Source organism: Cryptotermes secundus, unplaced genomic scaffold (assembly GCF_002891405.2).
Source record: "Cryptotermes secundus unplaced genomic scaffold, Csec_1.0 scaffold523, whole genome shotgun sequence".
Classification (NCBI taxonomy): Eukaryota; Metazoa; Arthropoda; class Insecta; order Blattodea; family Kalotermitidae; genus Cryptotermes; species Cryptotermes secundus.
Genome location: NW_019734360.1, coordinates 622,592 through 639,972, shown reverse-complemented (window position 1 = coordinate 639,972; position 17,381 = coordinate 622,592). Strand labels below are relative to the sequence as shown.

At 43.3% G+C, this 17,381-nt stretch overlaps 1 protein-coding gene across 3 annotated transcripts in view; it reads right to left on the bottom strand.

The window, feature by feature from the left end:
• The window catches only part of LOC111868864, a 359,329-nt gene that overhangs the window by 181,186 nt on the left and 160,762 nt on the right, over positions 1 to 17,381 (bottom strand). Inside the window, exon 1 of one of the 3 annotated variants that reach the window (XM_023859904.2) lies at positions 11,036 to 11,100. The exons of the other annotated variants lie outside the window; for them this stretch is intronic. Within the exon in view, the coding sequence (XP_023715672.1) occupies positions 11,036 to 11,040 (5 nt within the window). The 5' untranslated portion in view covers positions 11,041 to 11,100. Of the gene's footprint in view, positions 1 to 11,035; positions 11,101 to 17,381 lie in introns of those variants that run through there. 3 annotated transcript variants of the gene reach the window in all.

Sequence of the window (17,381 nt, the reverse complement as noted above, 5' to 3'; positions counted from 1 at the left end):
GAGATAGGATGGGGTGGTATGGACTGGATTAATTTGGCTCGGGATAGGGACTCATAATAAGATCTCGTGAATACGGTAATGAACTTCCGGCTCCACAAAATTTTTGGATATTCTTGAGTGGTTTTGCGACAGGCGGCTTCTCAAGGACGGTTGAGCTCAACGTAGTTAGATATTTACGAGCAGTTAGCCTTCTGTACAGTGACCCCTTGCAAACTGGTAATACAGAAAAGTCGTCACAAACGGAAAGCCTACAATATGAATATTTACTTCAAATTTGATAAACACAATATCGCATTTTATGTACCAGTCTGCCCCCATTCAACCGCAGACATGATACGGGGCGGAGGATCACAGTGGCCGCACGGTCTAAGGTCTAAGCCCCTTTTCTGTTGGACGCTGGCGGACTTTCAGTTTCTTGAGCTTTTTACACAGTCGGTCGGACTCCTTGGACGGGGGATCAGCCCATATCAAGGCCGCTACCTACACATAGAAAAAGACAAACAGAATAAACACATACAGACATCCGTGCCTCAGTGGGATTCGAATCCACGATCTCAATGTTTGAGCGGGTGAAGACAGTTCATGTCTCAGTCCGCGCGGCCACTGTGATCGACCATTCGACATGCAAGTTTGGAAGAAGAGTGAAATACACGTTTTCTCTCCTATATAAATTTTTGTAAAACCTGAAGTTTTCGAGATAATTAAACAAAGGCGAGCGAACGCGTCAGAATTATACCACGCTTACTGTTCCTAACCCGATCTCTGCTAATGAGCCAAGAATCTTCATAGCCCTTCATGTCCATCATCTCTAGAAGTCGAAAACAGGAGAGAGACGATCAGTTCTGCAGGATCCAACGAGTGTGTTTCGCACCAACTGATCACACTCATTTCCCAGGTACCAATCTGGCTGAGATGTGGCCCAGCTCTCTGCTAATTCATTGCTGGAAGTCACATGAAACAGAGGCCGCCGTCAGCCTAATTAATTATTTGCTGTAATGTTGAAGCAAGACTGCTTTAAAAATGTTCCGACAGCCGCTGGCGGCCATAATGAAATGAGCATTCCTATGATGTGACAGGCTGACAAATACAAGCGGCACCCGCGACCTCTGCTCCGTCACTCATTTCTTCACGGGATCGAATTGCATCCAAGGTTCGTATTATGTTGGAGGTTTCACACCCCGTACACTCACCAAGAGGATGATGATCCTAGTTACACTTGTTTCTCGTTACAATATTTACACTCACGAACAGAGACAATACAGAAATCTGATTAGACATTGGAGACTGTGCAGAGGATTCCTATTTAATTATGTAGGTTTTTACAATCAAAAACGGACTGAAGAGGAATCTTGTTACAATACTGGCACGTGTATGAGGGTGTGCGTGACTTATAGACGAGTTCTGAATTGGCTGGTTGGATTTATATAATATTTATTTATTTATACACTCAGCTCGTGACTACAGGCAATGCAGCGCTATCGCTGATCTACACATTTTACAGTTCACCGTTTGCACAAGCTCTAGGGTTCTCAGTCTTCACTAGCCGTATTCTGGAAACGGATTTATAACCGTCTCACTGTCACTTCGAATCACAAATGAAGTTTTCTTCTCACGGTCTAATTCCTTTCTTGCCATTCTTCTCAGTCACCTTAGACTGCCGTCTCCAGAACTCGACCCATTTCTTGATAACTCATTCAAACGTCAAAGTCAAGGTCAAAGTCACATTGCGACTGACGGTCAGTCAGTCAGTAAGTCTTGGTGTCGAGCCCAACCTGGGGCTCATGACCAGATATTTATTATTGTTTGACAGTTACGATCTTGTTTTTGTGGGGCGCCCTTTCTGATGAGAGGACGGGTCTGTCTTTTGTATATGCTGCTGGTCCTTGCCAGCGCAGTCTTTCTCGGGTCCGAGTCCCTTGGGACTTGTAACCATATTTCACTGTCTCAGATTTGAGACTACTCTTTTCGTCGCCTCCTACGACTCGCAGAGTCACGGTGTAGGTATTCGACCCCGCCTCCACACGGGTTTCATTGAAACGACTTTATCTGTCCCTTTATAACCCCTCGGTACGGAATACGCAGAATACACAACCCCTCTAATGTTGAGAAGGCTTATTTACTGATCCGTTGCCGAGCAATAGACGTCTTATTGTTGCAAGCGTTGGCTCCTGCGGGAATGTGTTTAGCAAGCCGTTGCCTAGCAATGTTTCTATACGTCAAAATATGTGCACTTATGCACAGGTAACGCAGAAGTATGTAAGATTTTAGGTTTCCACGGCCGTGACTATGAAGTAAGCGGTCTTCTGGGATGTGGCACCGTGTAGATGTGGTGTTAACACAACCACATCCACACGGTGCCACATCCCAGAAGACTGCTTTCTCCAATGCAGAAATATGATTACACACTGGACACTCACAAAGATGCCGTAGAGCATTATGTTTATATTACGTAGGTCTTCCAATCACAAAGAACACTCAGTCGTTACACTACTTACACTCATACCGTCCTAAGGAGTCTGGCCACGCATAGATTATGCAGACAGTATTACTGAAGTTCAGATATTCTCCGCACAAATATTTAGCGCTAGTAACACATGCATTCACGAGGGACATTAAAACACTTTTGCTTTTGGTTAAGTTTTTAAGCGGTTCTTAATTTGTCTTGATGTCAATATCAGAAATTTCTGAACAGGGAAGCGAGTGAGTGCCTTGTTCGTACCTGAACAGGAGCACCAACTATCCAGACTGAGGTCATTCGTGGTTTTCTTCAGTTCACCAACAAAATCGCTGCCTCGAATGAGGCCACGACCGCTTCGTCCTACACCCTTCCCACTTCACGGTTCCCCACCTACGCGACATTGTCTCAGTTACCGACCATGTCATTGCATTGACAATAAATAAACAAGGAAAAGTGCCTAGAAGAAAAGCTTCAGGAGACTCTCTCTCTCTTTCTGTTGTTCCCACGTGGGAGCGTACGGCATCCGTGGAATTATTTGTTTCACTTCTGTCTCTTAATCCTATAACAGTCGGTAGGTCTTCTTGGAGGAGTGGTCAGCACGTCGCAAGGCCCCTACCTACATACAGAACAACACAAACACAGAATAAACCCAGCCAGACATCCAAGCTTCGAGCGGAATTCGAACCCACGATCCCAGTGTTTGAGAGCGAAGACAGATTTAGGAGACTAGCGTGACGTTAAAAATATTTTGGTTATTCCCTCTATTATACACGTATATGGTGATGTACAGGCCTATTGCTAGGCAACGACTCGGTAAACACATTATCCTGGAAGCCAACGCGCGCAACAATAGGGCGTCCATTGCTAGAAAACGGGTCAGTAAACATGCCTAAAACAATATAGGATAATAGAAGACGGTGTTTTCCGTGGGGTCCGCCCCCTAGGCTATATAGCGTGAAGTTCCAAGGGAGCAGCTGGATGTTGTCAGATGTTGAGAGAGTTCAGTTGAAAAAGATTTCTTTTGAGTAAGTTGTCGAGAATTGGGTCGAGTTCTGGAGATGCCAGTCGAAGATAATTGAGAAGAAATGACAATAAATGAAGAATTCATGTGTTATTTGAAGTTACAATTAGACGGATATAAATCCGTTACCAGGATACGACTAATGAAGGCTGATAATCATAGTGCGTGTGTAACGGTGAACTGTAAAGTGCGTAGATCAGTGATAGCTCTGTATTGCCTGTGGTACGGAGTTGCGTGTATAATGTGTCAATAAATCCAATCCTCAAATCCAAAAGCGTGTCTTACAAGTCATCCCTGCACTGTGACCATACTTTGGTAACCCCTGCTCTGTTCCAATTACAAGACTGTATCTAGCCGAGCACACGTCTCAATTTGATTCCCCGGTAACTTTCTTCATTTGCATAAGCTTCTCAATTGATTTTACACAATCCCTTTCGAAGAAAGACGTAAGCATGCACGTCTGCCGTGTGTGAGACACCCCCAATCAGTTCAATGTTCACGCTTCTTTAAACGAGCCCATTTATAATTCATTCATTCGTGTCTACAATTTAACCGACTCCCGATACAGTGATATAGGGAGCACTGCTTGGGCGTCTCCAAGAAACAAACTCACGAGCGACTTTAGTGCGTGACTAGACCAATCACAGTTCTGAATGGGGATCAAAATTAAACAGATCTAACTACTCCCAGCAGTGCATTGACCATTCTGCATGGAACGAGGCATATCAGGAAAAATGTTACTATCGCACCGCGCGCGCGCACACACACGCACACACACACACACACAAACACACAAACACATACAAACACACACACACAAACACACACACACACAAACACATACAAACACACAAACACATACAAACACACAAACACAAACACACACACACAAACACACACACACACAGTTCGGTTATGCTGTCGCCGGCCTCACATGCTGCACAAAAGAAGGGGGTACGTACGCTGACTTTTTAACAGTGATGCTGGATTGGGGGAGGGGAAGGGTGCTGTACTCCTCATTGTGAAAACATTACAGCATATAGCATGGAACAATGAATTAATGCAGATACTAAAAAGCCAAGGAATCCCGATGAGGCGGATTTTTTCAATTGACCTAATCCTTCCAGCCGCTCTATGGCCCTGGGGTCGACTCAGCCTCTAACAGAATTGAGTACGAGGAATATTATTCCTGAGGGGATAAAGGGCGGTCGGCTCGTAAGGCTGACAAACTCAGCGCCATCTGTAAGCACACTGTCTAGGAAATATGGGAGCGTCGACGTCCCATAATAGTACGGGCCTCCACGGCCTGTTACAGGGATACTTTTACCTTATTAATAAGCCAAGGAGGATGAGATGGGTAGGGCATATAGCATATAGTATATTGGTGGGAAAGCCAAAAGGAAAAAGACCACTAGGAAGTCCAAGACGCGGGTGGGTGGATAATATCAAAATTGATCTTAGATAGGCTGAAGTGGTATGAACTGGATTTATGTAGTTTAGGGTACGGACCAGTGGCTGTATTTTGTGATCACGGTAATGAAATTTCGGGTTCCATACAATGCTGAGTTGTTGAACAGCTGCAAAACTGGCGACATAAATTCCTTACTTTGAAAAAATAAAAGGAGGCTCATGAGATGACCTTGCTGTCTGTGTGTCCCTCCTAAGGTTGCTAGGGAACTGCTCAGTAAACACGTTTCCGCTGCAACAGTTATATTTTTGCGTGTTTATTCGTCGCCTCGAGAACGTCTTTACCGAGACTTTTCTTAGGAATGACCATCTCTTCTGGGGCCACTATTCCAGCATTCAGGCGTCATATCACATTTCATTCAATCATTTTTGGAAGTGGCGTTTTCTACGTGGGCGGTTCGTCCTCAGAACTTCTTGTTTATAAATTGTTAACTATACATACCGGACAATTCAGAGAGGCCATCCAAAATAACGGCTGGGCTACAGACTAGACGACTGAGGGACTGAGGTTCGATTCCTCGTAGGGCTACGAGATTTTTCTCTTTCTATATAATCGAGACCGACATTGGAGCTCAACAAATCTTATATTCATTTTTATACTGAAAATTGTTTCCTCGTGGGTAAACCGACCTGGGGATAAACCTTATTATTTACTTCCATCTGGTGCTGTAGTTAAGATTGGTGGAGCTACTCCTCTGCTCATCCATATGTCTTCATGGCCTGATGTTTAATGAATCAAGCCCAGTTATAAGTGCATTTTTATCTTATTCGTATTTAACTATGCTGTATACTCAGGTGACATAACCACTTTAGAGAACTGAATAGTGTCCGGTAGTGCCTCAGAGAGAATGTGCTAACCGTTCAGCTCCAGCTGTTACTGATGCAAATTAGCTCGGAGTTATAACCCCATTCGCCCTAGTCTTCAGGGCGTGGTAATTAAGTACAGGGACGGCTTTCTGTGTTCATAACTGGCGTAAATTTAGGGTAATTTGTAGTGATCATAGGGGTAATTGTGCGTAAGACAGTGCGCCTTAAGGAGAACAGCTGCTAGCAGCGACATCGCAGTGCAGCGGAGACATCTGCTACCTTCTGGTCTGAGGAAAAGAGTCACATACGTCGTTACTGCAATCACGTGTACCTTCCATCAATTCACGGTTATCAGTATCGGCCTCTTCCTCAGAATATCAGAGTAAAAGTAAAAAAAAAAAAAGTAAAGCTATCCCTGTACCAGGCCGTGAAGACCCATAGGGTTGTGAGACGTTGAGGGTCCCACCTTATCTAGACAATCGACTCAAAGATGGCAGTAAGGTTGTCAGCCTTACGCGCCGGCCGCGCTTTACTCCCCAGGAAAATTATTTAATTAATTNGGGGGGGGGGGAGGCTCTGACGGTTCCTAGGCAATACTTAAGCTTCGTTCTGAAGAAAACAGAATCGAGTGAGGGGTAAAGCGTTGGGAAATGGAGAAGGTAAAGGAATGGGAAGTGGACAGTTTCAGGCTATGAGCAGAGAAAAGGAAATTAACAGTTTTTTTCTTACATGCCTTTGGAATTTTCATGTCAACATTCAGGGGGATGTATCTAAAGCATGGAGTGCAACGTGAAATTTCGGAACCAATTCAGCATTTGCTCTAGGATTGAAGAAAACTATGCAAATACTAGCTCGAGTTGACCGGTACAGTATAAACTCGTTGCTAAGCGGTGACTCTGTAAACAACGGCCGTTGCTAGGTGAAGTTCGAAACATACACGCACACAACAATAGAAGAACGGTGTTTTCTGTGGTCCGCCCCGTAGCCGTTTCTGGGCAATGGCTCGGTAAATACTTTCCCTCTGTAACGGACACAAACGTAACAATAGTAGAACGGTGTTTTCTACGTGGTACGTGCCGATATGTTATAAGCAAAGGAGAAAGTGAGTTGAGAGAGAGTTCTGCACGGGAGACTGTGAAGACACAATCTAAGGGCGTGAAGTTGAAGAATGTCCATTGTTAGAAAACGTTGCCCAGGGAATGCACGGTGAAGACACAGCAGCTTAGCGGGAGCGCTGTAATTACTCGTAGTTCTCAGTTGTATGTATAAGCGGTCAGTAAATCCATTCACCAGTTCGAACCCCATCTGCAGTCACACATACATGTGACGATACCGACCTCCAGCAAGCAGTCCGGCATTGAAGTTTATGTATGAACATTCAGTTTCTACATCATAGAAGACACGCCACGTCTTCAGTACAAATACCAACCGGTTAATAGTCTGGAGCTATTGGGAAAATAATCACTGATGAAAAGATGAGTATCGTAAGGGATCCACGATATATTCCATGAACAAAATGAGGATTTTTTAAAGTTAGAGCAGGCTCTGTGTACCTGAGGAGGAGTCAAGAAACAGGTCACAAATAGATATAAAATGTAGATCATGTGATATTCTTACCCGGAAGAAACGTATATTTCTCGATATATACTACACTAACATTGATACAATTTTCCATCGATTTACTAGTGTGTCGAAAGCCGAAGCATAAAAGTTATTTGACTGTTGTCTCAGCCACTTCCACGCCTCCATTTCTACTTCTTCGTCATCAGCGAAACGTTTGCCACAAAGGCGGTTTTTAGCGGAGCAAACAGATGGAAGTACAGGCTCTAAGGCGGATGTTCAGGAAGTTCCCACTGAAATTCTTGAATTCTCTCCTGGTTGGCTCGGGCTCTGTAAGGTTTGGCATTGTCATGATGAAGCAGTACTCCTCTTGCCAGTTGGCCTGGAAGTTTTCTGCGGATCGTCGCAGTCTCTACGGGGTGACCTAGTCGGGCATCATCTGCGAAATTCGAACGTCCTTGAGATAATTTCTCGACCAAGCTGCGGATCGCTTTACGCGACAAACAGGAAACATTTCTCTATGAATATCCTTTGCACTGTTTCTCTTTCCCAAAACAGATGTCTTCAGGAGTACACCCTCAAACACGGTCGCCATATTGACTACTGAAACCAGCCTCTGAACATGCGCATGCGCATGTTACCTAGACTCTCATGAAGCTGGACTATGCTGCTACCTAGTGATACACATAAAAAACTATTACGCCTATTGGAGCTGTTTTATTTCCATGTGTGACCTATTTACTGGTACCTCGTAGTAACCAATGAGCTTTGAGGAATGAAGTGAAGCTCAAAATAAAGAGTCCCGACCACGTGATCTGCTTGCAGTTGCATCTGTTGCATGGACGGCGAGCCAGGGGTGGTCACGCTACGGCTTCAACCAGACACGGCAAGACGAGACGATACCACTTGTTTAACGTCGAATCGCGTCGTGACACTTCAGTCACTAACTGACCTTCCAGTCATTTCACCACTTCGTGCGACTGGAGGCGAACCACTGCCGCCTGTGCCAAATTTTGTGTCAACTGAGATATCGGTTTGCACCGGTGTGAGGTTCGGTGCCGAATGATATATCGGCTGGTACCGGTACCAAATTTGGTGTCGACTGAGATGTCGGTTTGCACCGGTGCGAGGTTCGGTGCCGAATGATATATCGGCTGGTACCGGTACCAAATTTGGTGTCGACTGAGATATCGGTTTGGCACCGGTATCAATATCGGCTGACACCTACGTTTGCAAGTTCCGTCTCTATCAACATCTGTAACCACTTAGCGCTTCGACGTTTAACCAAGCGATACGGATTTCTGTTCAGTAAGACTAATTCTGTTCACCAAAATAAGAGAAGAATTTCTGAACAATGAAAAACAGAAAATCTACATTATATGCAATATTCAAAGAAAGACAGTCGCCATTTGCAACTGTCTTGTCCAATTCGACTGATGGATAATTTTCTCAATAATTCGCATTTATTAGACACGACAAAACCAGTGGTTTTTAGAACCAAGAACCGGATATTTTTTTATATACAAGTTTCCGCGCCATATGTTTTCCGGTGGGACTCTGTTTCCTCCAGGCAACCTACAACGCAGGAACACTAGCATGTCGGTAGCCAGTGTAATGTTCTCTATGGGTAGACAATATTGACCTCGGGTGGTGGAAAAAATATGCTTTAAATTGATAAAAATTAAAGAATACAAATGGACTCGAATGAATTTCGTATAGATTGTGTACAATATGCTTACGTATTCGGGCAGAACTAATTATTCAGTTCGGTTTCACACATACAATTAATTCTGAATTTTAAAAATTTTGAATTTTACTTATAATTGAACCATATCTTTCTTTTTTATCAAAACCGTTACTTGAATACGGTTCTTGTGAAAATGGTAATTATTACCAGGGAATAAGATTACGTTTCCGGATTACGGTCTCCTAATACATGACGCCTATCTACTGACTTGGAAGAAAACAGTCTACAAAACTTGAAGGGTAATTAGTAATTCCACAAAACTAAATAATGACTAAAAACCTTAACATTCCATCATTCTGTATGACTGAAACTCATAATCACCTTACTGCTACCGATCTACCAAACTACAGCGTTTCACATCACAAAGAAACAGTAGGTCATTTTCGTAGTTGCCACTTCCAGAAACCGAAATCCCAAATAAATTTCCCTTCAATTTTAATGCTCCACTTAACATATGAAATTATATAAAGCACGGAATTAGCTACCGAAACTAGGAGCCTACGTCCATAATGTTTTACTATAGAAAGAGTAATCGTCTCAACCTTCCTCCCTCTCGCTCCTTAATATTCACAAAACAGGGAGAATAATTCCTGGGCCACAACGGAAAGGCGGATCCTTTCCGCATTCAGAAAAATGTTCTCTCCCCTGTAGTTTTCTTCTGTTTCCGATGCAAGAAAAAAGAATGCCAGAGTTTCATTAGGTGGGAACCACTTTATAAAAATACAAGCCGCAGAAGCTTGGGCGGAGATAAGCGCCATCTTTGAATAAAAAATGGAGTAGGCAAATGGTGAGACACGCCTTTTAAATACACATTACTCGGCTTCTGAAAACTGACTGATTTCTATATTCCATGTTGTGCGCTGCAGGAGGATTTTCTATACAAACGGCAACTCGGAAATTATAAAACACTGAGCCATGCTGTAACTCAAAATTACTGGGTTTTTGGGCTTTGCCCATTGTTCACTATTCTAGATACTAGAGAACACAAAACTTTTCGGAGACTGGATCTGCTTCCGTCCTCAGACTCACTCATATGGTTCATTTAGAGAGAGAAAACTTCAGTCACTCAACCCAAAAATCCAATAATTCTGAACGTTATACACCATCGTCAGAACCCTTTAGAATTTCTACCCATATACTAACTGTTACTTCTTCAATCTTTATCTTAACATAATTTTAATAGGTACTTACTTACTTACTTACTTACTTATGGAGCTGAGCCCTTCTTGAGGAGAAGCCAAATCTGCAGCCACTCAAGAAGTTCCCAAAATTTTATGGAACCCGAAGGTTCAGTACCGTGTTCACAAGAGCCCTCCACTGGTCCCTATCCTGAGCCAGACCAATCCAATCCATACCATCCCAACCTATCTCTCTAAGATCCATTTTAATATTATCCACCCACCTACGCCTTAGTCTTCCCAGCGGTTTCTTTCCTTCTGGCTTTCCCACCAATATCCTATATGCATTCCTCTTCTCCGCCATTCGTGCTACATACCCTGCCCACCTCATCCTCCTTGACTTGATAATTCTAATTATGCTTGGAGAAGAGTACAAATTAGCTTAATTTTAATAGGTACATATATATAAATTAGATCGATTCCCAATCATTTGCAGCACGAAGTCAGACAGTGGAAGTTGTCTGCAGACAAGCAGCAATTGTCAGTGCAACAGCCATGAGGCATCAGCGCTGGGTTTGCCAGTCAGAATCTCGGAATAATGGTGTCTAGGTTACAGGATTTGAAGTTCTCACAGCGGTGGTTATTACAATCCTTCCAGCCGCATTATGGCCGTGGGTTCGACTTAAGCTCAAACAGAAATGAGTATCAGGAATCTTCCTGGGGGTTAAGTGCGGCCAGCGTGTAAGGCTGACAAACTTATCGCCATCTGTGAGCCGACTGTCTAGAAAAGTTGGAGCCTCGACGTCTCACAAACCTACCGGCCTCCACGGTCTGTTACAGAGTTACTTTTACCTTACCTCATGTACCGTGTTTCACTTCTTATTCAGATGATCACGTGACTACTTATTGTGTCATACCATGGCTATTATATTTTTCTTACTGTGTTACCTAAGAAGTAAAGCCCGTGTATTTTGGTTCCCATGAAGCCCCTGTCCTTGCTCAGTTCACACACACATGTCTTCACTCTGAGCAGTGGAACTGGGAAACTCCTATTGTGCAGCCGTGCTTACATGCGGACGGAGAAGGCGCAATGTATCCTCAGTAACGATCATGAATATACAATTATTTAGCTTTAATAAGGCCAGTGGCGGGTTATTCAGTAGTCGGCAATGAACTTCTGGGTCCCATAAAATGGCGAATTTCTTTTTAATTGATGAGCAACTGTTGGCTTCCCAAGAACGACTTGGTTCCGTGGAGTTCGTTAGTTAGTTAATAAACAAGGATGGACAGGAAAAATAATTTACTCATAAAAACGTGACATTTTTCCTATTCTTAACTAATTAAGCACTACGCTATGAAGACGTATGGGGGAGTGGAAGTATAGATCCACATTTCCTTGACTTCGACACTAGTTGCAGCGGAGTGGTCAGCTTCAAGCCTCGACCGCTTTACCCCCGGCACCAATTGGATAGGTAGCTGGGTGGGCTCCAGAGCCAGTCTGGAAGACATGTAGAGGTGAAAATTCTTGACCCTACCGGGACTTGAATTCCGATCCCTAGTCGTTCAGTCCGCAGCCAGTCGCTATACCGACTGAGCTATCCCGGCTCTATATTTTGTACATATATTATCCTTTTAAGGACTATAATTCATCTGAGAAGTACTTTATTCTATGATGTGATACCGTCCAATAGAAGTTTCGGAGTGACGTAATGCCTCCATTTTCAGGGTCGAAAAATAAGTCCAACAAGAAACAGTCAGCTGCTGTTATTAATGTTTGCCTCTGTGTGGTTGCCTGACTGGCTTCATCTTCGATCATGTTGAGTCACTGCCGGACTAAACGGCGTCACATTCAAAAAGACAATTTTTTTTACTTCATCTCTTTGCAGGCTTCCGAATTTTAGTGTAAAGCGAATGCTACTAGTATCAGGACATATGGGAGGGCATACACTGTTTCATGCGACAGTACCTTATCGTGAGAAAACATCTGCTATTTCTTTCAAGCTTTCCAAGCGACAGCACTATCTCCCCTGCAGAACTATAACTGTTCTCTTCATAACTTAGAACAATAGAACTTGCAGATTTATCTATTAATATGACAGTTGAAATAAGAGACAAAACTCGGGCATAACGCGTTCTCGCATACTCAGTCCGAAGGCATAACGTTATAAACTTGTGGCGTAATCTTCCTATTTCCATATGCCACAGCACAAATGCCCTTTTTTTAAAATTATCTCAAAAGAATTTAACATATAAAAAATATATACTCACCATAAAATGTGTATTATATTCTTATCTTCAAATATTATCAGAAACATCTTTCTCTCCAATAAAATTATTGTGTTATGATGCCCGGAACCCGGAACAGTGAAATCTGAAAAGATTTTATTGCTAGGCAACGACCCGCGGCAACGAATACGCAAGCAACAATCGAATAACTTCCTTTGCTGTTCAGCGGCGCTGTAAACACACATTCCCACAATAGAGAGGCTGTTTTCTGGGATGTCCGTGCAAAGTGGTTATAAACAACAATGTTGCGCCCATTGTGCAGGATGCTGAGTGGGCCCCAAAGCCGGTTTGACGCTATGGAGAAGAGAAATACTTCTTGCTCCTACCTTGAATCGAAACACGACATAAAATAATGCGGCACATTTTCATTACAGGAATGAGATTATAGTGTAGCAGTGATCAAAACATCGCTTTAGTCTGCAGGAAAATGTATACATAACTGAATTCACTATAAGGAGCCGGGGTAGCTCAGTCGTTATCGTGACTGGCTATGGGCTGCGCGCTGGAGGCGTCAGGCTTCGAGTCCCGACAGGATAAATAATTTTGAATATTCCACGTCGTCCAGACTGGCTCTAGGGCCCATCCAGCCTCCTATCCAATTGGTACCGGGGGCTCTGTCCCCGGGGTAAAGCGGACGGAGCTTGAAGCTAACTACTAACCTCCAACTACTTTCGAGGTCAAGAAAACGTGGATAAATACATCCACTTCCCCATATATCTTGATGGCGTAGCGCTTAATCAGTTAAGCGCAGGGATAACTCTATGTCCACCTTAATTTACTGTCATTGGGATATGTCCCACGAAACTGGTTGTCAAGTCCCACCAATGGGCCACGTTCCACAGACTGAGAGACACTGAAATACATCACGTGTGTTACGCAAGCTTCATATATTAGTGATAAGGTCGAGGTATGAAGGATTTCAACTCTTAAGAGCCAAAAATATACGCTCATTTTGAATACATTGAGAAAATGAGGGAAAATGGGAGGTAAGTGAAAGATGACACATATTGAAATAAGCTACAAAAAGTGAATTGCTAATGTAAATAAGCCTGTCATTACTGCTATTTGCAAGAGTATTCAGAGGCCCACATACATGCATACGTAACAGCAGTGTGGGAAGTTAGTCATTGCTCGTTTCCTGTCGTAGAGGAAAGTTTTTGGGACAAACATGATTTTCCCATTATGAGAATACACAATAGCGAGCTCATAAACATCGTCGCTGTCATGGATACCGGGCTCGCTTCATGCGCATATCTGCGTTGTGTAACTTCGATATGAATCCGCACTAAACTCCTAAACGAAATTGTTTTCAAATTTTTCAGCTAACTCGAGACACGAAAATCATAGGTACTTACCTAGCTGGCAGTTTGGAATTTCCTTCTAAATTATATTTAAACAAAAATGAGCCGGGATAGCGACTAGCTACGGGCTGGAAGACAGGAGATTCAGACTTAAAGTCTCGGTAGGGTCAAGAATTTTCACTTCTCCACGTCGTCCAGACCGCCTCTGTCCTCCGCCGTAGCCTCCTCTCTAATGGGTACCGGGGGCTCTTTCCCGGGAGGCAAAGCGGCCGAGGCGTGAAGCTGACCACTCACCTCCAGCTATTGCCAAGGTGAAGAAAATGTGGTTCTATATATCCACTCCCCCATACACCTTCATGGCGTAGTGCTTAATTAGTTAAGCTTAGGAAAAATCTTTTTTAGTGGCGTGGGGCTAAGTCTCCTGTACTGCGGTCACTTCTGGCCTATTGTACCAGCCCCAGATGATAGGTAAGGGTGATTGTGGAGCAATTGGTGGAATGAAGATTGGCAGGGGAAACCGGAGTACTAGGAGAAAATCTGACCCAGCGCCACTTTCTCCACCACAAATTCCACTTGACCAGATCCGGGATCGAATCCGGGCCGCCGCGGTGGGAAGCCAGCGACTAACCGCTTGAGCTAGGAACAATCTTACTTTTGCCTTATATTTAAAGAAAACTTCTGTCTTCACGTCGATTTCTTGTTTCACTTATTTTTTGATCCTGAAGATGAAATCTGTACGTTCCTCCGAAACGTCGAGTGCCTTTAAATGTACTACAAGGATAGAAGAATTCTAACCACCACTGTGAGAACTTCAAATCCTACATATTTAAAAAGGACTATAAAAGTGTTTTATGTACACACAACAGGCGCATTCGATAGAAGGAATTGTAAATGAGAGGACTTTGTTGAACCCTTCCCTTGTAGTAAACAAACGTTACAGCCAGAGGAAACTATTCACTGTTAGATGTTTATACTCAGATTGGCGTGATCAAAGCTGTATTCTGAATTGGCAAGTTAAAGTTGTCCCTTCATTAATCAAACAATTAAGCACTATGCCATGAAGAAGTACGAGGGAATGGGCGTACAGCTCCGCCATTCTTGACTTCGGCATTAGTTAAAAACAATCGTTACTACTTAAGGGTCCACTGTTACTTCACAAAATAAAATAATATATCACCATCACTGGCAAAACAGCCCATTTTCAGCCAGAGACTTACATACGAGTGTGAGTCAGTAAATAAGAAATTGAAGTCAAACAGTTGTAATGGAAGTAATGATTTTTCTATATGTGTCATTAGGTGGCAGCATAGTCCATCTTCATGACAGTCTAGGTAACAGATACGAATGCGCATGTTCCGAGGCTGGTTTCGGTAGTCATAATGGCGACCGTGCTTGAGGGTGTACTACTGAAGAGCAGCGTTCTGTTGCGCGTTTATTTTTGTGGGAAAAATTGATCAGTGCAAAGGATATTCATAAAGAAATCCTTCCTGTCTACGGTGGGAAGTATTTGTCGCGTAAAACGATTCGCAGCTTGGTCGAGAAATTATCTCAAGGTCGTTCGAAAGTCGCAGATGATGCCCGACTAGGTCACCCCGTAGAGAGTGCGACAGAAGCAACTGTGCAGCGGGTGGAAGAGTTGACTCGAGGTGACAGGAAGATAAAGATAGACAGTACTGCAACTGCACTCGGATGTTCCCATGGTTTAGTATACAGCATAATGCATTATCATTTGAAGTTTCGGAAAGTGTGTGCACGGTGGGTGCCCAGAGAACTGAAGGATCGAGAAAAAATGACCCGAATGGCTCTGTCCTTGCAACGTCTTACAGAATCAGATGAAGGATAAAATATGCTTAACAGGATTGTTACTGGGGGCGAATCATAGGTACACCACTATCAACCCGAATCGAAGATCCTGCCACATTGCATCCGGATATCGCAACAAATTTCGCCAGCCTTGCATTCAACTCACCAACCTGGAGGAGCAGGTCCCTGTATTTATGTTCCCCAGTGACAGGGTGGCCCAGTTATACCCCCAAGCACCGCGTTCCTTTACTTCGCCCTCTACGGCTCGGAGGGTGGTGGCATTCTAACCCGCCTCCACACGGGAAAAAATGAAATATAGTCCCCGATATATTGGTTAGTATATATTTTAAAGCACTACATTAAGAGAATAAAATAAAACTAATTTTAAGGTAGACTGAACTAAACTAATGTTTTATCTATTCAAACTACGATTACATTCTGAATCCGACGGATGGCTGGTGAATAGGAAAGTTCGAGAATATTTTCATGACTACCGTTCTGTATAATTATCTCGAAATTTAAGGGCAAAGTATGTTAGACATAAAATGGGTGTTCTTGTTTTCTCTGCAAATTTTGTTCCAAACATTTTCCTCGCCGATGAATAACGGAGAGATACATGCAGAAAAGCGTTTAGGTCTTCGTGTTAATAAGTCGTTACACATGCCCGATCTAGATGCAAAATAAACTAGTTCGACAACTTCTCGTATACTCGTAATTCGCCAATATAAAACATCATGAAAATTTGTTCAACGGATAAAATCATCGATACAGATGGATAATAGCTCTTCGAGAGGAAAAATTGAGGGGTAGAGAATATAGTAGAAGAGTAGGTGATACGGGAAAGTCATGGGAAAAGTAAGATAAATTTCATTGTGGCGAGGGAGAAATAGCTCTTCGCAGGGCTGCGAACGTGGCTAAGAATTCAGCTCCTACCTCATAGAAAACACTGAGTGTCAATTACGTGTTTTTCTTTTCTTTCCCATTCATGTTACATATTCCGAGGACAACCCGTATTTCTTGATATGATCCCACGTTGGGGGATCAGACTATCGGCAACGTCTCATAAGAACTTAAGGCCTCTATCTTCAGGGTAAGAGAGCGAGCCTTTACCCCAGAAAGTTTCCTGGTACTCATTTCTTTTAGAGGCTGAGTCGACCCCAGAGCCATAGTGCGGCTGGAAGGATTAGGTCAATTGAAAAAAATCCATTGACATCATCGGGATTCGTCCCGCGACCTCCCGGTTTGTAGCATAATGAATAAACCAACTACGCTACCGCGTGTCACCATGAACACTGGTAAGGTATAATATTAAATTAGATACGATAGAAACAGTTTAGGAAAATGTGAACAAAACTAAGCAGACCAAGTTCACGGATAAAACGCCGATTTTTTTGTTGCATGTGATTAACCTTCTTATTCATAACACTCCATTACTGCTGCATATCATAACCATACTGCATTAAAGGAGACACTAGGTAGCTCAGTCGAATAGTAACTAGGCTGAGTGTTGGACGACTGAGGGTCAGGATTCGATTCTGTACAGCGACCGGAGATAAAGTGGTTATCATTTCCACCTAATGCTGAGAATAATGATGCGTGGAGTTATACCTCCACTCCTACATACGTCTCCATGGCGTAGTGCTTAAGTGAAGCCAGGAAAAATTTGATATTTATTTTACCTTAACTCCGGTCTAGAAAACCGAGATTAACTGTCGTGAGGATCCGTTGTGCTGACCACGTGACACCCTCTATCCGCAAAAGTTGGCACTAACTTCGCCGACAAGCGGCGGTCGCTCTGTCGGTAGAGTTCGCT